At 41.1% G+C, this 22,090-nt stretch overlaps 2 protein-coding genes across 3 annotated transcripts; both read left to right on the plus strand.

The window, feature by feature from the left end:
- Window positions 1-6,933: 6,933 nt before the first annotated feature.
- Window positions 6,934-15,084, plus strand: LOC120799412 (cysteine/serine-rich nuclear protein 1-like). 2 transcript variants are annotated; one of them, XM_040144589.1, is made up of 5 exons: window positions 6,934-7,189; window positions 10,439-10,650; window positions 11,801-12,063; window positions 12,144-12,446; window positions 13,501-15,084. In XM_040144589.1, the coding sequence occupies exons 2-5, from the start codon at window positions 10,440-10,442 to the stop codon at window positions 14,491-14,493; spliced, it is 1,770 nt and encodes a 589-aa protein (XP_040000523.1). In that variant the 5' UTR covers window positions 6,934-7,189; window position 10,439; the 3' UTR covers window positions 14,494-15,084. The 2 variants fall into 2 exon arrangements, with proteins under 2 accessions (XP_040000523.1, XP_040000522.1); XM_040144588.1 differs by lacking the exon at window positions 6,934-7,189 and adding an exon at window positions 7,212-7,680.
- Window positions 15,085-16,691: 1,607 nt separating this feature from the next.
- Window positions 16,692-21,946, plus strand: gorasp1a (golgi reassembly stacking protein 1a). The gene is made up of 9 exons (XM_040144674.1): window positions 16,692-16,854; window positions 17,752-17,832; window positions 18,014-18,217; window positions 18,340-18,426; window positions 18,593-18,723; window positions 19,142-19,274; window positions 19,775-19,883; window positions 19,995-20,138; window positions 20,289-21,946. The coding sequence occupies exons 1-9, from the start codon at window positions 16,792-16,794 to the stop codon at window positions 20,780-20,782; spliced, it is 1,446 nt and encodes a 481-aa protein (XP_040000608.1). The 5' UTR covers window positions 16,692-16,791; the 3' UTR covers window positions 20,783-21,946.
- The last annotated feature ends 144 nt before the right edge of the window (window positions 21,947-22,090 follow it).

The raw sequence follows: 22,090 nt of genomic DNA on the forward strand, positions 1-22,090 counted from the left end.
CTACAGAGCTTTTTAGATATATCAGCTCACTGTTTTGCTCCTCTGGCCCAAAACGTTACTGTTTAGGTTCACTCTCCCTGCACTCATCAGCACTATTTCCAGCAGCAGCAGCAGCAGCAGCAGCAAGCAGCTGTTTCCAGCTCATAGCTCTGAAAACCCACTGTAAACAAGCGTTGTGCAACTGCCTGCTAACAAATTAGCCATATCCAATTGTACGGTGTTAAGAAATCAATATTGTGTTTATTGTTTCCACTGCTACCAAGTGGACAAAAAAAAATCAGTTATTGCAAGTTTAAGATCATCGTTTTAAAGACATGGAAGGTGTTATCAGATGTTTATTTAGGCTGTATTTTATGTATTTATGTATTTATGCTATTTTGTATTCTTAAAGTCCCTTTAAAATTCTTAGCCAAATTGGTTTTGTCATCATTTAGCATGTGTAAAACTTATAATATTTCTTTCATCTGACCACATTGTTTCTCGTGAGCATTTGCCATGTCGGCATCCAGTGGAGAAAATGATTCATTCATTCCCTCGTGTAAAAAAAAACAGCACTGATTTCCTTCTTAATATCATTTAAGAGCCAGGAGATGGCACCAGAGAGACACGCCTCCTCCCTTCTACTAAAAAGTGGTTAAAGGGCATCATAGCTGCTAGCCGGTTGACAGAACATTTTTTGTTATACTTACATACCAGGTGAGTGCATATGTATACATTGCAGCTATTTGCAATACTAAAGGACTGTTTGATGCATTCATTCACACACATCTAATATAACTTTAAAGTCTCACAATACACATTAATGCTTTCAGACTCAGAAATCAGTGATAGTAGAAAATACCATCCTATGTCTAACAGTTGTGTTGTCAGCCTTCAGTGCATGTGTTTTGCCAGGTGCATTGGAAGAGAGGCAATCAGTGAGGGATGGAGTGTTTAGGGGAGGGACGGGGGAGTCAGACAGTCTCACACACACAGCGCCACAGAACAGTCAGTACTGGCCTGAACAGCTGAGAACAGAGCAGGTCTCCTTCCTCCTGCTGCTGCTGCCTGCTCCTCCGAAAGCCTCACATGGAGCCACATGTGACAGCCAACACCAACAGCAGAGTACACTGTGCTGGAGCTCAGAGAGCACAGGAGCTCCCACTGCAGGGCTGACAGCCAGACAGTGAGAACAGGAACACACATGTTGTGCACACTCACACAACTTGGTTAATTTTTATTGTGAACACATAATAAAGCAGAAACATTAAGAGACATAGATTTCTGCCCTGTGATAGATTTTACTATGTTCCTTCAGGGATGTTTTTTGGGACCACATTGAATCACACAGGCCAGTTTGTAAGTTTGTAAGAAAGGTCACCCCAGCTCTGTGGCTAATGTTGACAAGAGGCTCATTGTTGAAGGGGGAATGTCAAACCCAATCACACAGCTGCGTTGCTGTTACAGCTTGCACTGCTCACAAGCAGAGACAGATAAGATCACTTCTGTTGAAAACTGCAGTTGTGTAACCTACTTTGCACTCTGGGCTGCAGCTTGAATTGCTTTTGCAAAAATACTGTAGAAGTGGTCATACATGGAGGATGTTTTACAAGGATACAATGGGTATCAATAGAATCATTTTAGTTAATAAAATTACATATCTACAGTACATTGCCTTATAATATTACAGGAGTGTTGCAGCTTTGAGTCTTAATGTTCCTACTAATGACAAGGCTGTTAAGTGGAGGCTTTTGAATTATGCGTTGCATTTTATCTCAGTACATACACTGTGTATGCAGGTTACTTGCCATTATAGCATAGATCTATCATATCAGTTTTTCAGCCTACATGTTGCACAGAGAGCAGCACCTTGGACAACATGGTTTTTCTAGCCTCACAAGCTCTTCTACAGAGATACGATATCACCCCTGGACCAGCCCCAGGATTAGGCAACTGTACAATTGGCACAAGGCCAATTGTACAGCTGCCATTAGGGTGTCACGGGACGTTTACCCCTGAATTGCTATCGCTGCACAGACAAAAGGCTGGCAGTTGACACATCACTTAAGGTGTCACTGTTGTGAAATTTTACCTGTAGTCTTTATCTGATGGCATTTCCACAGCGGAGAAAGTAATATTTCTGTGTCTTTAATAGAAGTTCGGCACACAGTTGAGTTTAAAGCGCCCGGAAATCTAATTTCTTTATGAGCTTTTTACCACTAACAATGGGTTTCTACATGAACGCAATATTTTTTGCCAATGTTGGAGCAGTGTTGGTAATTTCACGAGATTGCTGTCTGCGCTGTGGGTGGAACTCAGTGTAGAAAAGGTCACGTCACATATTTTCATGTACCACTCGGAGTTCAGCAACATTTAAATCAAAATGTGATAATAGTTGCCAGGTAGGGGTGTAAAGATTAACCGTTAGATATTGGAAAAACAACTTAAAGTCAGGGATTTGGCTACATTGATACAAAACTACTGATCAGACCCAAATTCTGCAAGAAATTTGGAAAAGGGAAAAAATATCAATATGCTTGTTAAAAACCAATCTTTCCAAGTATTCCAATCTCCAACCTGAACTTCTGTGCCTCTAGTATGTGTGACCCACCTGTCTCCTGGTAGCTTGCTACCCAGTAGGCACGCAGCTGGCCACGTCGTTAGATGCTGGTAATTGGTTGAATGTGGATTGTGACATTGGGTGACCAAAATTCAATATCGGGACAACGTCTAATGCCAACGTAAATTTGACAGAACACTGATGACAGGTGACTTTGGGATTTTGATGATTGTAAGTTGTGTTGTTACGTTACAAAAAGCCAACGTCTTCCAAACGCGTCATTCCAACACCATCTTGACATAGAATACTAAAATTTTAGTTGAGAGCTATGGTGACCAAAACCCAACGTCTGCTAAATGTCTACTGATGGTCACAATGTGAATTACCAACGTTGGGTTTTGAGATCAACCCGATTTTAATTTCTAACTACAATTTAACATCAGTCCAACGTCTTTCTGATGTTACATTGTCGTCCGGTGCCAGTTGGGTACATTCCCCAATCACATACCTGCATTCCCACACTAAAATGTCTGACTACTGTGTACAACGCTGTCTGAAATCTTACACTGCATGTGCAAACTTCTAAACGCACAATTGTATCACAAAATAAGCCAGTGGTAACACAGACCTTGGTACTCATATTAAAAGGCGACATGTGCATTGACAGTGAAGTCACTGAGAGGCACAGTCAAAGCTACATTACGTTAGCGTAAGAAGCTAATGCTACTTCTAACTGGCCCCACCTCTTCATGGTTATTGAAGTAATGTGCTAATTTATTTACCATTACATGAGGATGAACTATAAAATGGCTAATAAACAGGTAAACAATGGCTAGTCAACAACATTTGAGCGAAAATGTCTTTTGCTTTAGGGACTAATTAAAAAGTTATCCATTGTATCATTACTCATGTTTCTTTTTTGTGTGTGTGGCTGGAGACATAATTTTCTGGGGCATTTCCGATCCAGTATTTCAAATAAAAATGAGGAAATTATTTATATATTTTAGTCACACTTCTATTATTTACAAAAAATGTGGCTGGTGTATGGTCTCTTACTTTTGCCTTGGCATAGATTAATGCTCTACTGAGCACATTTTCTAGTTACAGATGTATCTGTACTGTATTGTATCAGATTTTGGACAGTCTATCTAGATACACAACAAATCCTCTAAGACAGAGGGATACACATGCCTATGGTGGGGTTATGTGCTTATGTTATCAGCAATGTCAATCAAAATGATCAAACTACCAACAAAGTTCTAATGAGGTACATGATCTGAGTTTTAAACTCTTAAAATATAATAGCTAACAAGGTTTTTTTTCTCTCAAATTTAATTTTGCTTGTTGTTCATCAAAGATCATGGATATTTGATGTTATAGAGAATTGCTTAAGATTTGAAACAAAGTTTTCAAGGGTTTAAATATCAAACCCTGAATACTTATTGAAAGCCTGCATTTAAACATTTTTAAAACTAGAACCCTGACATAACTGCTTCAGACATGAATATCAAAATTTAAAGAGATGAGTAAACCTGAAGTCAGGAAAAGGGACATGTAGAAAGCCAACACCACTGACATAAAAAATTATGACTGCAAAGATGATGTTGATGATGATGGCAGTCATGCTGCTGCTGCTGCTGATGGTGAAGACAAACATAATGGTTCACTGCCTTTCCACCCTCTAAAATAGAAACAGCTGGGCTGTATTTGCCCTTGAGACCATGGTGACGACTGTCAAAATATGACATCAGGGGCTATGTAAAAGCCAGCAAACATGTGTACGTGTGACATTTCCACAAGACGGGCTGGGGAGTAAGACATCAATGACTGAAAGAGAGAGAGAGGGAGGGAGAGACAACATAGGAGTATATTCTCCATGTCTCAATATCATGAGGGAGTGAATCATGTTCAGTTCTTTTTATTTTTCCTCTGCACTGAGCTGAACTTATTTCTCTGAGTCACTATCTGTCTAGCTATCTGTCTAGCTGTCTATATTTAAGTAACATTTTGAGTAAAAGTATTTCTATACTGTGGTATTACTAGTTTTACTTCATCGGAATACTTCTTCCATCACCGTTATCGATGTATCTATCATATTTGTTTCTGTTGTCTAGGAAGTATGTATCAGGAAAACGCAAGGCCGGCGGCACGTGGCTCTAGTTGGCACCTTACTTTACTACCTGACTGGAAAGCAACAGCATACACTCCAACGCTACCTGATACTTCCTGTCATGCCCAGGAAAACTGAGCGAGGTCTTTAGAAGGGGGTAAATCCCTGAGATACAATCCACAGGATGGAAGGAGAAACTGGGGCACAGTTTCACATGCCTGAAGCTTTGTTAAACTCTGTCAGTATATTGCTGTATGTGGGCCATTGCTGGCACAGCTTTACTGAGAAAACGGGGCCACAAGAGCCAGTGGCAGCAACCTGAGAGGCAGCCAGAATGTAGGTTAACCATAACTTGTGTAACGTGGACTCTGGACTGAAAGCAAAGTAATAGTTTACTCTCACTGTTCTCTGACAGTACGAGCAGATGTGAGACAGGATCATCTGTCAGACAAAGAATATGAGTGAGTGACAATTTTGAGGAAAGCAGCTCTGAAATAATGAACCTGTTCTGAAGCGCAATATGTCACTTCTCCATTATTATTTATAGGACATGTGATGGAATCAGATCTGGAAAAAATGTAAAGAAATCGGGTTAGGGAAGTGGGTCAGTCCAGACTTTGATAAAGTGAATGAATACAGTAAATTGAGACAGAATTACTGTATATTTACTGTGCATGTCAAATTGAAAAATTACCCTTGCAGTGCTGTTCAAGTGAAATATAAACTGTCCTCCATGACTCACCTCCTGTGTTAGTGCAGCACTGGTGTGGACCGGAACAGTCTGGACCAACCCCCGGACACATTTAAGTACATTACACGCAATAGAGTCCCAATGTGCGTAGTATCAGCCTGTAAAAGGAACAGGAAACTCCACTATATTGCACAAATGTATTTTTGTCCTTGCAGTGTGATGGTGCTATAAATAGCCCTGTAGCCTCACGTAGCACATTGATCGTGTGTTATGAGTAAGCTACTCGGAGATCTCAGAGAGGATACACAGACTGAATGTACCTTCAAGCTGCAAAATCTACCTTACATCAAATAATTCAATAAAGGTCATTACACTTATTCACAAAGAGTCCAAGTTTGAGCATCAGATAAAAGACAATACTTGGTTATTTATGTGCACTGTATTAATCCCTTCCTGCTGTAGCCTACAGTATCCCTGGTGTTTGCTACCCACTTAGGTCATCAGAATAGAAAACACACATGCACTATAGCGATGCGAGCCAAAGTGGGTCACACTCTTCATAACACACTTCCACTGAGTGCTGCGGTCGGGACGAGCAGTCCTTCCTCTGGCCAGGGCATTTGGGCCAACAGGTATTTTGGTATTAGTACAGTTTGTGTTTAAATCCTCACTAGTGCACTGATGTGTACCAACACACTGGTCAAAGCTCAAACTCAAGAGTATTCTGGACTTGTCTGTCTTCCCGTTCATCTGTCTGTCCATCTGTTAATCTGATGCTCTGTTTGTCTGCCTCTCTGTGCGCAGAGCTTCATTTTCCTCCCAGTCGGGGACACAGAGTAGCCTATAATTATCTTTAAAAGCAGAGACACTGGAATGTTAATCCAGTTGCTTTACTTTTTCTCACTCAGTACTCTCTGTAAAAACTTGAGTTCAGAATGAGCGTGCGCATATATGTGCATGGATAAACTTCAATTTATGCCGACATCTGTTTATAAGAAATGGAGAAGTAAAGCACTGAGACAGGGAGGAGGGTTTTTCCTTGAAAAATCCATAGTTCTGTCCGTATACAACTCTTATGCACCTCAGGGAGTTTCCTGGAGTTAAGGAGTGCAAGAACATAATCATTATTACTGAAGAACACCAATGAGTCATTTTACAGTAATGTAAGATGACTACCAAGGAGTACATGTTACCTTTAATAGAGGTCTACTCACCATTTTCATAAGAGGTTTGAAGGCAATTTCCACAGACATAAAAGACCAGACAGTCTATGGAAACAAAGTAAGGCCATAAAATAGGAAACTTGCAGGCAACAGAATAATTGATTGTGAAATTTAACCACTACTGGATAGTTATGTTGAAATTTAAATACCACTGAATTATATTTAACTCGCTGTAGGGAGTTATCATTATTTTGTCGACCCTCTCGATGTCATTGAGTTTATTTTTGTTTGATTGGGGGGAAAAAAATGAAAAAGCAAACGGCCCAGGTTACATGCTACTCGGGAGTAAACCTAAACGCTCCAAGACAGTACATGGCGCCTTACTTTGTTTATAAAGGTGCCTGATTGCCTTCTGATAATTATTACCGGCCCTGTCTGTAACGATGCAGTGTGAGCACAAAAGACAGGAATCTGTGGGCAGCGGCGTCAGTCATGAGCGTCTCCGGCCTCTGAGTGTGTCACCGTCTGCGTCAAGACAGACAGGGGAGCTGCAGAGAGGATAAGAAGCGAGAGGAAGCGCCGCCACCCCAAGTACTCCCGGGTTCGTTGGGCAGAGCAGCGGGGATTAGACTGCCAACTAGAGGATTTGGCACTGGCAGATACTTGCTACAGCTGTTTAAATCGAGGTATGCAGTTGAACATGACTTGATTTGTGAAGCTGGGATGTCTCAGGTTTGGTTGTTTAGGTCCGGAGGAGGTTCAGTGGATTCGACCAAACAACGTAATGATCAGTCTGTAGCTGGGCTGAATGGAAAGCATTGGGTTGTGTTTGAATCAGTCAGAAACACTGTTGCTGTTTCCCGAGAAGGACTATCGTGTACCTGCTCTACAAATAGCTTATTGCTGACTTGTGCAACCTAAGGAATAGCGAGCTATGCCGACAGTTGCGCGCATGTGCGAGGCGGTGGCGGCTCCGAGGGGGTGAATTATCTTGCCTCTACGATTTGTGTCTTTGGGAGCTCCCAGCCAGTTCTCTCATGTTCACAATAGTACTACTATGTAGCTTCACATAAACACAGAGGGACGCGCAATGCTCCGCTGGCTGGACCGCACACAAGACCCATAAGTTCGTGTCAATTCCAGGCTTCCTTACTATTATGCTGCCTTTTACTTTGTGGTGAGTCACTAACCTAAAGTCAGCGTTTTTAGTCCCATGGGTATAATGTGTTAGTAAGTTGTTAGTTTATATGGTGACCTTATCGTATTTTATGTTTATCACCTCGTACTATGTTTATCTAGAAGAAAGTAGCCGGTCTCACTGTGAAATTTATTGACCATTACTATAAGTTTGACTGTTGATTTATCAAATTCAAATTTCAACACTGCCACGAAGTCTCCGACGGACAGAAATTGGTACCAATGTTGAGACGAACTTGGTATCGGTGCGACGCCGACGCCGACGCCGCTCTGTGCCCGTGCTGTGCTGCTCTGAAGCGGCAGGGGAAGTTTGCCCTGGTTTAGAGGAGGCAGTTCTTTACAGCAGCGTTTCTGCTGTAAAGAAAGCGGGCGGACTGGGAGGGGGGGGGGCAGGGCAGTGCAGTGCAGTCACTGTAGCTGACATGATCGCCGTGTGTCTCCGCGCGGGGTGAGGAGGTCAGCTGCCTAATGACTGGTATTATGCCAAACAGGAAACGACTCCTGCCTTCCTCCAATAAAACCCCGGTGTGACATTCCTGCAGGGATTTAAAGTGTGTTGTCTGAACACAAGAGTGAAATTATTGTAAACTTATTGTGAGTCTTAGTAGTTTTTTCCCCCAATAGTGTCACTATAGAGGCGCTTAGTCTTATCTACTGTAGTACATTAATGCAGTACCCCCCCCCCCCTCCACGTAAACGCGCACGTGCACTATGTTGTGCTGCTGCAGCTTTGAACCTTTAAATTATTGATGTGGTCTCAGTGGATATCCACATGTGCTGTAAAGTCTTTCTACTCTGTCACATATCAAATGTAATACATGTGATGTAATTGGGGCAAGCGGCAGTTACTGCAATGCAGATGTATTTAGAAATACTGTCACTTTATTTGTAGGAACATTGAGCAGTCATGCACATGTGTTTTCAGCACAGATAAATCCATTCACACCTTTCTGCCCATGCAACAGAGGGTTCTACTGTGTAAACAGTGGAATGGCACGATAAGCTGTCTCTTGTTTCACCTCTTATTTGCCGATGGATCCAGGAAGTTGCTCACTCTGAGTGCATGCACACACACACACACACACACACACACACACATACACAGCCTCATTGGTTTTTGAGTGTTTGCTTACTACAGACAATCAGAAACCCCTTGTCTTGTGGATGACTCTGTATTAGTGCAGGACCGTGGCAGAGTCCAGCCTGTCGGTGCGGACAAAAGGCAGCCATTGGTTTATAATGCTTTTTTCTTGAGGGGGGGTCAGTCTGAATCCTGCTCTGCCGCTTGTATTACTGTTGTCTACTGGATCATGATGGAGAATAAATATCCTCAGGTCAAATAGTCCTGTTTGTTGGGAAAGAAGAGTTCAAGTTAGATTGTGATTATTCAGTTTTCAGACTTTGAAGAATGACCCCAGACAGATTTGACTGTTTTCTGCCATTATTACTCGCAATGAAAAATATAAACCTAACTACGGCTGAATTTATTAGTCGATTGGCAGAAAATTAATCAGAGACAATTGTGATAATCAGTTGTTAAGTAATTTTTTTAAAGACAAAATGCCAGAGACTGTCATTTCAGCTTCCCAAATGTGAATATTTGCTTGTTTCCTTAGACTTCTATGATCATAATGGAATATCTTTGTGTTTTGGATTGTTGCTCAGACAAAACAACGAATTTGAAAATTGCATCTTGAGCTTTAGGGAACCTGTGATGTGCAAAGTAACTATCTTCTGACATTTTATTGTACAAGCTGATTCATCAAGAAAATATTCTGCAGAATAACACTTCTAAAAATAATTGTTTGTCTCAGCCCTAATCCAGACAATAGCAGTTTGCCTTACATCCAAGACGTCACAGGCTCTATTGTTTCAAAAAATGAATTAACAGCCTCTACACACACTGCTAACTTGAGTTATGTAACAGACCAGGTTGGACTAGTCTAATAACAGCTTTTCTTCTCGTACATCACTCTCTTTTACAGCATACTCTGCTTAGATTTTCTTTTATGCTGTCGCTTTCAGCAGCCCTGCTGAGGGTTGCAACCCTGAAATCACTCATTTTTGGATTTATTTTCCATGTTCACATCCAAAAATAGCAGCCACTTGAACCATCACCCCCCCCGCCCTCAGCATACAGCCATTGGACTGTCCGTTTCCACGTATTCTTCACAAAAAAACTTGAAGAATCATTGGAATGTTAATCACTCTGCAGGGAAAAGAAAAAGAGCAGTTCATTTTTTTTTTTTTTTTCTACTGTCTCTCAAGTGCTCAGCTGGTTGTAAGCGAAACTACGATTGCAGTTCACATTTGCACACTTATGAAACATCAATTTGTAGGATAATTACTATCAGGATTTAATTAGCCTAAACAAACTTTTGGTGTGAAACCGGCTTGACCAGCAGAGCTGCAGCTTTCAACAGGAAAGATCTCTCATTCCTCCAGTTGTCACTTTCAAAAGATGTTTTATTGGACTGTGTACATTTGGTCTGTCAAACAAAAGCGAAACGTTGTTGCTGTGTTACTCAATTGTTATTCCATTATTAGTTTATATAATGTCTCATTTTATGTTCCTGTGTTAGGAATGCTGAAATGAGTGCTGCTCTTTGGATAAAGCCACACAGTGCCTGATGTGTTTTTGTTGCCTCTTAGAGTATTGATCTGTGCTTTTATTATCACAGTATGATACATTTTTAAAACCAATGTGCCTTTTTTGTTTTTTCTTTGTGGTCATGCAGAATGTATCTCGACCACCACAGCCAAACAATGAGAGGCATCCTCAAAAGAAAGTTTGCAGAGGTAGATGACAATCCCTGCTACTCCTCCTCCTCTGCGCCGTCCTCCCTCTCCTCCCCTGGCTCCTCAGAGTGGGAGTCGGATGGGGAGAGCAGCTCCTCTGTCAACCAGGATTTCACCACTCACGGCTCTTCATCACCCACCAGTTTACCCAGTAAGTCTCCAAACCAACGACCACCGTTTTCTTTTTCCCCTCTTTCAAATAATGCAAACCTCTTCCTTATCTGGCCGTTTTCCCGTCAGTGTTTTATAGCTATGTTTCTTATCACCCTGCAACAGCACTGTTATGACTTGCTGATATGAAAATGCCAACCTTGGGGCCACTCTAGATAATGCACCGAGAATGACTCGCCTCTGGACTGTCTGCCCGGTTGTGTAGAAGATCATTTGCCTGAGCAATGGCATGTTGTGGAATCAATTTGAATAGCAAGGTTCCTTTAAACAAGTCATATCCAATGGAATAATCCAGATATCCCAAAGCTGCAGACAAGGCTTGCAATGACAAAATATTCTGCAGGTATTACAGTTTCAGGTTTGTTCATTTGAGTCAGTTACCAGGTCCTACAACTTGTGCAAACAGTGCCCCAGTGTGGAGATGTTCAGACAGACAGAGCAGCCGAGACAAGCTTAGTCAGCAAGACTCAGTTGTTTACTGACTTTTGCAACTAGAGATCAGCCTCAGTTATGTGTGAAGGTCAGACAATTTGTTGAAGCCAACCCGTTAAACCAAACAGTAACCTGATGGATATTAATGACCAACCTGGCAGGAAGAGTCTAATTCCATTCTGGTAAGACCTCCAAAGACCAACAGTTAGACCCTGGTTCACCCCTTTTCTCTCTCTGCTGTTGATCTGTCTAATAGACCCCTTTCTTGGTATTTCCTTCCCACATGTACAGTACGTTCAACTATTAACCAAAGTCACTAGTCTGTCACCTAGTGGCCATTCAGAAACCTACAGAAACCAAAGCCTGGGTCAAAGTTCAGGCCCTTTATTTATCAAATATTGAGGAATTACTTCTAAGAATTGTGCTAAAAGTTTACTTAAGACTGAAAACACTCCCACAGAACCTCAGAGTAGGACTCATTTGAGAATTGTTTATGAGGCTTCCTACAATGACTTTCAGCAAGGACAAAAACTACTTGAGTTGTAAAGTAGAAATTATCGTTGTGACTCTCTTTTAGTTTTTTTCAGATAATTTAATTGTTTTTTTTGTTTTTTTACTTTTTAAAGCACCAGATGATCACTTTAAAACTAGACCTGACTTTTTCCGATGTTTTGTGTCTGTCTTTCAAACCCAACCAGTTCGGTCCATCCTGAAGAGGCCCAAGCTCGGAAGTGCCCAGAGCAATGTGCGCTTTGACCAGGTGACGGTGTTCAGCTTCCCACGCTGCCAGGGCTTTACCAGTGTGCCTAGACGTGGAGGTGCCACCCTGGGCATGGTGCAGAGGCACAGCACCCTCCAAAGGTACACGGTGGCAGAGCATGCAGTGGAGCAACGGCATAAGTGCAGAGAGAGGCTCCGTGAAAGACTGAGAGAAGAGAGGTTCAAGGCACTGAAACACAAAGTAAGTGCACTTAAATTTTAAATTAGTTTGCATTGCTTATTTAAGCAACAGTCTCACTCTATCTGTTGTTCTGATTCCAGTTGATCACCGCCGGGACCATGGACCAGCGAGAAGCAGAAAGGCTCACTGTGGATCAAATCCCAGATGAAGACATCGACATCCACATCAGTGATGCTGAGGTGAAGGAAGGAGGCTTCCTTCAGCCGTACTCCTCCAAACAGCGGCAAGCGCTCCTCCAGGCAGCGGGGGTGAAGCGCATCGACAGGGAGGAGAAGAGGCAGCTTCATGCTCTGCGTCTCTCCAGAGAGGCGTGTGGATGTGACTGCCAAGGCTTCTGTGAGCCAGAGACCTGTGCATGCAGTCTGGCAGGCATCAAGTGCCAGGTATGACACTTATACATACATACACATACTTACTTCATCCCAGAACACATTGCATAACATGAAAGCTGATTATAAACTTGATTTGGCCTTGACAAGTCTCTCTGGCACGTCTTGGCAGTGAGGGAGTTTGATGTTTCATTTTCTGTACCTGAAATTTGGTCCAAGCTGAATGTGAAATTGTAGTTTGACCTGGATAAGCATCTCATATGTACAGTATATCAGTTGCATGTTGAAGGCATGTTTAGCGAAGGTGATTAGCGGAAGGCAATATAATGATATATACTGCAAAACAATATCAATTATCAGCACTATAGATTTTTATCATACTGTTTATACTGTAGTAGCTATGCCTTTACTGTAATATATTGTATATGGGTGTGTTAGCCCAGTGGCCCCAAACCTTTTCTGTCTGACAAACCCCGACAGCCCCTTCACTGACACCACACATTAAGTTCCAAATGTGTTCATTTCAACTGATATTTTAAACTGGATATTATTTAACACTATTGATTGTAAAAAATTTTATGTCACAATATTTTTTGTACAGTTTAACTGGCTGTGTTTAGGTCAGCTTGGCCAAGTCTAATAGGAGTAGCAGAAACTGGACATTCCAGTCATTTATCCATGCTTTTTTTTTTTTTTTTTTTTTTAAATCTATTTCAACCACTTATACATTAGTTGTAGCTAAGTGTCTCAACCATTTATCCATTACTTTCTATCTTTGTTATTTAACAACAATTTCTCAATTGATTTTCTCTATATCTATTAATATTGTGGTATAATACTACATATATTGTCACTGAAGATTTGACTCATGTCACCAACCCCACTGGGTGTGATTGTTTTTTCTTAGGACAACTGTATAAAATCTGACAATCTGGAGCCTATTTTTTAGAAAACAATTTTTACTGTAATCTTGCAGATCACCAAAAACACATTTTACATGCATTTATCTTTTCAGTGATTAACTTCAGATCCCGATGTCAACACTCTGTATTGTATTTGAGTACCCACAACACTCATTTTCTCCTCCCGCCTTCTTTTACACACGCAGGTGGACCGCTTCAACTTCCCATGCGGCTGCACCAAGGACGGCTGTGGAAACACTCAGGGACGCACCGAGTTCGACTCCAGACGTGTGCAGACCCATTACATCCACACTGTCATGAGACTCGAACTGGAGAGACGACTGCAAGATGAAACACTGAGCCGAGAGGAACAGACAGGGCTTCCAGAGAACCTTGTAGAGTATGAGGACCGGGATCAGGCTCTTGCAGTGCAGAATGCACAGGACAACAGCTGCCCCTTTGCATTTACTATGGAGGAAGACGGTCTGTCTCTCACCCTGCCTGCCTCTCCTTCCTTCCATTTCATCCCAGAGCAGTTAGTAGTGGAGGAGATCAGCTGCAGCAGCGACATGACTGAATCCTCCTGCTCCTCCTCTGACTTGGATGCAGGAGGATGCCTCACTGAGAGTCAGGATCTCCCTGTAGTTGATGGAGGGTTGCCCCATTCCCTTAGTATCGGTGACTCTGAAAATAATAACTACTCAATGTGCAGTCAACTGAGGCACATAGGAGAACCACTGACACAGCGCAGCGGCAGCACTGCCACACACAGCACAACTACTGACAGTATGGGACCACTTACAGCCAACACATTCACAGACAATATAAGCAGGACCTCACTGACAGATTATCTCGACGAGAATGCAAACCAAGCCATAGACTTCTTTGACAGTGACTCTCTCGGGGGCTTCCCCAGCACCCCCTCCCCCACTGTGGACTATTCCTCAGGCAGGTGCATGGACCTGAGTCTTTCCTCTGACTCCGACCTGGAGTTCTTCGACAGTGACTACCCCTCTGGACCACTGCACAGCTCTTTTAAAGGACACAGACATCCACCCAGCTTTTGCCATCTCCAGCTGTTTAGCTCTGTTAACCTGCCACAGTACGAGTCGAGCACCTACCTCCTGGAGTCTCTGATCGGCCTGACTGAACTGAGCCCAGAGCAGGTTCATTCAGCCACAGACAATCTCTTTTTATAGGTAATTCAAGGAACTCTTGCAAAATAACAAGAAGCTAAATGAGAGAATTATATGTGAAGAGCACTGCTTTTATATATTTGAAAGAATATTTCAATGATTGATAAAATATTTTTTCCAAGCTGGATATTTTTTCTGTTGCCTAAAAATAACTTGTTCTGTTTCAGAGGAATCACACTTGAGTAATCTAATATATTTCCTGTTTTCTCTTTAATTTCATTAATCTATATAATGACATGACACGTTATTTAATTTCATCTTGTACCACAGCCGCTGAGAATATTGGATTCTGATGAATGGAGGGTATGCACCATCTTTAAAAGTAATTTTACCCAAAGTTAACAAAGGTAGGGTCAATGCAGAGCTACCATTTCAAGGCCATATTTCCTCAAGATATCAAGAAAAACAACTATATTTGGCTGGTAGCTGGCTGTGGTGTAGGCAGGATAATCCATTTTGACTCATGGTTCCAGCCTGCATTTTGTTAATTAGTTTTAATAACTACCTGGCGCATTGTGGATTTTCCCTTATATGCTTCACAATATGTTTATAATCTCTGTATTGGAGTAATAAAAGAAAACATTTTTATGTATTTATTCACTGATTTCAAATTTGTTTGAGTGTTAATTTTGTATGAATAATGGGTTCTTAGGAACAAACACACAGATCACATTTATGATGGTTCAGCTCCATTAATTGTCCCAGTAAGGAATTCCTGTGACCTAGCATACACAAAACTAAGACCCTGGAACTGGCTCAATAATTTCACCTGTGCATTTCATTTTTCATGTCAAAACATCTGCTGCGAAAAAAAAAGGTCTATTCTCCTGGGTTATTTTGTGGCGCTGCCACTATCTCTATAGTGCAGAAAATCTTATCTTATTTCTCACCGTATTTAAAAAAACAAAACAAACAAAAAACATGTTACCATATGGAAATTATACTAATAGCGGTGGCCTCATTACCATAACTTGTTTTTATTATATGTAATATTAAAAGCACCTTCAAGGATTAACAATAACAATGATAATTTATTATACAAAACTTGTCCAAACAGTAGTTTTGTGAATTTTGTTCAAATACTGCCTTAAGGTACTGTCACATAGTGGTTAGGTCTTGCAAGGTTGCGTACACGTGAAGGTGAACAAAACTTGCATGGTTTTGGTGATTGTGAGCCTTTACAAACAGGATGAATGCCAGCAGTATTGCAGTGTAAAGCATGATGGAAAAATGAGCAGCATCAGTGAGACGGGGATTTTTTCCACTGCTCTGATTTAATCAAGTTACAAAAAGTTCCACAACTCTCACAAACACGTAGCAGGCTGGTGGACAACAAAAGCAGTCTCACAGGTGCAGCAGATTCAGGCAACAGAGGTGATGCCCAACCTGACCCCCGCCCTCTGACGCACCAACCTGCTTTCCCACCTGGCATCTATGGTCTCTACCAGCACCATTATACAGTGAAGGGACAATGGACACTCTCACGATAAATTTAGAAAATACATTTAAAATTTAACTTTACCAATATTTCCATTTACAAAATACAAATCCTTGTACAGATTAAATGAAATGTATAATGAACTCACGAAATACCAAACAAACTCCAAACTTAGCAAAACAAACCCTCGACCCACTCCCCTCTCTCTTCCTTGAGCACTTGGTTCAGCCTAACAAGGTAATTGACATCTGCTGGAGTCTGGTGGCTGCTTTCTCACGTGTGCACTCCTTGGAAACCCGCCCCCGGAAGTCGGACTCGAAGAGAGCGCAATCAGTAGCGGTTCCCAAAATAAAGGCGCAGCATTACACAAATGAACTTCCTGTGTTAGTCTGTTTTGTCCAACTTGCGGAGTGTGTGTTTTCACCTTATCGAGGGGGATGCCTTCTGGCTCCCTCACACAACCCTAATACCCATACAACTGAAAAACATACTGATGACGACAGAGTCTAAAACAAGCTGGAATATATGTAGAAAAGGAATTCGTTTTTTCACTGTACTTTTTCATGGAAGCTGTTCCGCTGACATTAAAGTATATTTTATATTTTGAAGTCCTGGGTACCATTCGAGTACACAATGTTGTTTAACGTTTCATTAATTTTTCCTTTAAAAAATTGAACATTTGGTACAATTTTACGTCTGCCATTATTGCGCGCGCTGTGTATACGCGCACGCGCGTATGGTCGATAGCAGTAATGTTCGATTGTTTTGGACTGCAGACAAGATGGCCGCGAACTGTCAGCCGTAATAATTCTCACGCTCTTGTTATTTTCTTATAGTATTCATATCACATATACATATAAGAAATGGGGTTATCACAGAGTTCAGAAGTATCCGGAGGAGGGACGTATGGATACCATGTGCACGGCGTAAGACATAAAAATGTTCCCGCTTCCTTTGAGTTTGGAGCAGTGTGTACAGCAGCTTATCTTGAAATATTAGTCTGTGCTAACAGATAGCTAGCTGCTAAAGACCCACCGGTAAAACTGGACGGGGTGGCACTCTATGAAACAATTATGCAACAGAAACATTTACTGGTTTATTTAATGTTTTAAAAAAAATAAGCTTGAATCCCGGCTGTAACTTGCCTCAAAGAAAGTCATCCACCAATCCTGAGTCCGTTGAGCTATTACGGTGCCTACCTCTTTTTTCTGTTTAAATACGTCAAATACAAGATGAATGTCTGTAGCTAATGCTTTGACTAATCCTGTGAATTATATTAGAGAATTTTTACAGCACTCCTTATTCAACCTTTTCACGTTGTTGAAGAAAAAAAATACAACGATTGTACATTAACATTATATTACACTAGTGCTGTAATGATTAGTCGACTAACTGATAAACTGGTCGCGATAGATCCAGCGAAAATGCCAAACATTTAGTGGTTCAAGCTTCTCAAATGCGAATGTCTGCGGATTTTCATCCGCGCCATGTGATTGTAAATTGAACATTTTTGAGCTTTGAACTGTTGGTCGGTCAAAACAAGCAATGTGGAAATCTTTGGCCTTGGGAAACTAAATGATCATTTGAATCATCAATAAAATATATATGTACATTAGTTCATTATAAAAATAATCCCTAATTGTAGCTTTTGACTGTAGTGGTGTACTAGGTTAAAGCTTTAAAAACAAAACAAAATTAAATGCATGATTGCGTTAGGTTGTTATAAATTTTTCTAGAGATAATTTGTGGGATTTTTAACAGTATGAGTGAATGTAAAGATGGAGCAGTACAAGTTATCCAAATGCTTGTGTTGGTTTTGACAGGTGCAGCCAAATTCCCCTGCAGAAAAGGCCGGACTGCAGCCTTTCTTTGACTTCATTCTGTCTCTGGACAATAAAAGACTTGTAAGTTTATTGATTATCAGATAATAAGCACTGAAGTCACCAGTCACTGAGCAGAAGGTGGCCATGCATAAAGGGTTGCACAGACTTAGAGGCACATTAAAAACAGAAGCTTACCTCCTACCGTGTAGCTACGGTATTATAAATAGTTTGATTTTTGACCCCTTTCATCACTGTGCACCAGAACGAGGAAAACGACCTGCTGAAGGAGCTCCTGAAGGCCAACATGGAGAGGGCAGTGAGGATGGAGGTGTACAGCACTAAAAGCACAAGCGTTCGTGAGCTGGAGGTGGTGCCCAGTAACGTGTGGGGAGGACAGGGCCTGCTGGGTGCTAGTGTTCGCTTCTGCAGCTACCAAGGAGCCAGTGAGAATGTCTGGCACGTCCTGGTGAGCTGCTTCATCGAGAACCACAAAAACCCACTGATCTGAACCAGACCTGAGCCTCAGGAACTTGTTATACAGTAGCTTCATATTTTGTTTGCGCTATAACTGAAATTTCTTTCCCCTAGGATGTGGAGGCTAGTTCACCTGCTTCACTGGCTGGGCTTCAGCCACACAGTGACTACATAGTTGGAGCAGATCAGGTGTTGCAGGATGTAAGACTCATATTAAACGCATCATTGCCATAGGTTCTAATATCTTTTCAGAGATAATTTGTGAGATTTTAATTTGACCATATGCAAAAAATAAGCTTTTACGAGTTGTGTTTAAGGTCATCTTTGAAAGATGAGTTGCAGTTAATTCGGAGTCTCCGATTTCCAGTCAGAAGACTTCTTCTCACTGATCGAGGCCCATGAAGGGAAGCCCCTGAAGCTGCTGGTGTACAACACACAAAACGATGCCTGCAGAGAGGTGGTGGTCACACCAAATGGAGCTTGGGGAGGAGAGGGCAGGTATGTGACTATACATATACATAAGGGTTTCACAGTGACTTCCTGGTGAATACCACTGAATTCAGTTTGAATAAATTCATCTTTTTGCCTTAGGCGTGTTTTGACGAATTGAGATAACTTTCACTACTTTTCCATTTCAAAATATTTCAGAACAGCTTTTCTCACAGCCATTGTTGTGATGCTAAGTGAAGACAAGGGTCCATCCAGATTCATTCTTGTTTTAAACTGAATTTTCTTCCTATTGTATAAAGTTTGTTTAAATAATTCAGTCATTGTAAAGGTTAACAAAGTCAGTTGGCCATTCATTCACGCTCAGTCAGTTTAGTTATTTATAAAGCATTATTTAAAGTTATAAAATGCGTACATTGTTTAAAAGTGATATCATAATATGAAATAAAATAAAAATGTTTCCTCTTAGTTTGGGTTGTGGCATTGGTTATGGTTACCTGCACCGAATCCCTGCAAATCCTGATGTATCGACTGCAAAGCCTCCCACCCCTGTTCCTGAGGAGAAACCCTCTCCTACGCAGCCTACACATGGATTCACAGAGGTAGATGTTAAATTAGTGCTGCAAATAATGATTACCTTTATTTTTTTTTTAATAAAGTAATTGTTTAGTCTAAAAAATGTCCAAAACGTTGCCAGAGCTCTAAGATTGCTTCTTTTGACAAAACAACAGTCTAGATATTCATTTCATAACAATGTAAAATAAAAGCAGGGAATCCTCACATTTGATTAACTGAACTCAGTAAAGGGGAACCATTTTTGCTTGACATATGACTTAAATGACCAATGGAATACTAAAATTGTTGACAATTAATTCTGTCAAACAACTGTTTTTTATTTGGCGAATTGTTTAATTCATTTGAATTCATTGTTTCATTGCTGATACAGCTATTTTTAGATTCACTGAATACAGTGACAAGACAATTATAGTCAATGATCTGTGTTGGTATTTCTCGTTTTTCTCAACAACCACAATTTACTGATAATGTTCCATGAGATCAAAACCCGTAGCAGCAGATGAAGATCACGTCTGTTTGTTTCCAGGCGCCTTTAATGGCAGCTTCAAGCCAAAGTGAAGATATCTTAGACCTGGAGCAGGTCACCCTCCAGGAAGCTCCTCTACCTCCACCCATCCAGAGAGTCATGGACCCTGGTCAGTTCAGATATGCAGTGTTTAAAGAGGATAACTCACTGTCATCTCTCCTGTGTTTCCTGTATGTTTATGCAAATCTCATCAGCAGGTGTCTTGTGTTTGTTTTTCAAGGTTTCTCAGACTCTGAAGTGGCAGTGATGAACCCTGACGCTGCTGATTTGGTGGACAGGCTGGATCTGTCCATGTCGTCCATCGACATGACAAACACTTCACTGGCTATGCATGAAGAGAAGGACAATGAAATCTCTGGCGTTGGTGAGTTAAGACAGCAGCTGTTCGTTCCAGCATCCAGGTGCTTTCTCGTATAGATTTGTCAAAAGGAAATAAGTTGGAAGAGAACTGTTAATGCAGTTGTCAGCCACTTTTACTTTTAATCCCGACTATGTTTGGTATCCTGTTGTACAGAGGAGCTGAAGGACAGTGTACTGCTCTCATCAGCAGCAGATGACCAGACTGAGTCACTAGAGCTGAGCTCCCAGGTGGCCATGGACCTCACCTCTGATCTCGCTTCCAATGACATTTTGTCTGATTCAGGCATCCCACCAGCTGAGCCGTCACACCTGGTCACAGAGTCCACAGACCTGCAGGGATCTCTCATTGAGTCTGGTGATAGCCCAAGTCCACCTATGGGTGCATTGTCTCTCCCTGTAGACTCCCTTGACCCTCCTGCTGAGCCCTCTGTCTCTGTCCCTGCCGAAGACCCCCCCTGCCCAGCTCCTGTCGATCTCCTCAAATCCTCAGCTGTTGATGAGTCGACGGCAGACGATTCTCCTGCTCAGGCTGACGAAGATGCAACAGGGTCAGTGGAGGAGTCTGCGGAGCCTGTAGACGTGACTCCTGCTCAGCAATGCAGCCATGACCACGATGAGGAGGAACCAGAAGAGCCACATCTTGAGTAAGCTTACATCAGGCCATACACAAAGTTCAAAAATGCAAAGCGAAGTTGACAATCACTTTTAGAGACACTATAGAGGAAATACCGGATAGACCAAGGGAAAGCTGTCTGATTTGATACTGATAGTCTTATCAGCGTATATCATCAGGTTAGTTACACTACAGGAACCAGCTACAGCATTAACATAAACAGTAAGTAGAAAAATACTATGAAACACTGTAGGAATATCCTATTTGTTTTTTATGTGAGAATTTAAAGTTACAGCTAAATTGTTAGCCAAAAAGGATGTAATGTTATAAACCTTTATACTTGTTTGATCTGAAATTAGATTATATGGGTGACGGGGCTTTGCTTCTGGTACACTGATGTGATGAATACTTGAATACTTCCAAAGATAAACACTTAGTATATGAAAAAAAAACACGACATGCATTTACTACAGTAAACAGCTGCACCGTAATATCAGTAACACTTTCAAGGTTTTTAACGCTAGCAGATTGTTGGCAGTTTAGATAAATTGTAACAGTCTCACGGTGCAGTGTTACATCTGTTGCTGATGTGCTTTTAAGAAGCATTATCCACATAATGCCTCCCCAAACAGAGCTTTTAAAAATAGCTAAATTATAAAAGGGACATATACATTTTTTGGTTTGTAAAATGTTTTTGCTTGTGGGATGTGGGAAATATTTGTCCACTTGTATTCCGTTTAACCAGCCAGTATGTTTTTACACCAGTATGTTTTAAATGCTGTCTTTATTTTAATTTAATCAATCAATCAGCCATGAAGTCTGATCAGTTTGAGAACCATTTTACTACCTGTCAAACTGGAATTATGTCCCCATGTTTTATTTTACACTCTTTTCACCTTGTATTCTATGCAACAGTAGACAAGAACTGCCGTTGACTTTACAGGCAATGCATTAATAATGTAAATCCAATAGATAAGCCTTTTGATATGTGTAATAAGTCTGATAACATATTAATAGTGCTGTTGAGTAATGGTTTTCTGTTTTTCTAGGGGGGGGGGGTACTTAGTGTTTTTCACTGTCAATGTAGGTGCTAGTGTGTAAAATAAGGAAAAATATTTTTGCAGATATTTTATCAATGAATTGTATGTTTTATTAGGAATGAGTGCAGAGTCTTTTGATGAATGTGAGATTGGTGAATCTTTGATGGTTAAACAATCATATCACTTAAAAAAAAAAAATTAAAAAAAAATTGTCCCTTGTTTTCTTATTTCACACTCATCAGCTGACCACATTACAACTCAAGAAACATCCATTTATAATTCCCATAAATCTGTCATTGTTAA

Source organism: Xiphias gladius, chromosome 14, assembly GCF_016859285.1.
Source record: "Xiphias gladius isolate SHS-SW01 ecotype Sanya breed wild chromosome 14, ASM1685928v1, whole genome shotgun sequence".
NCBI classification, from domain to species: Eukaryota; Metazoa; Chordata; class Actinopteri; order Istiophoriformes; family Xiphiidae; genus Xiphias; species Xiphias gladius.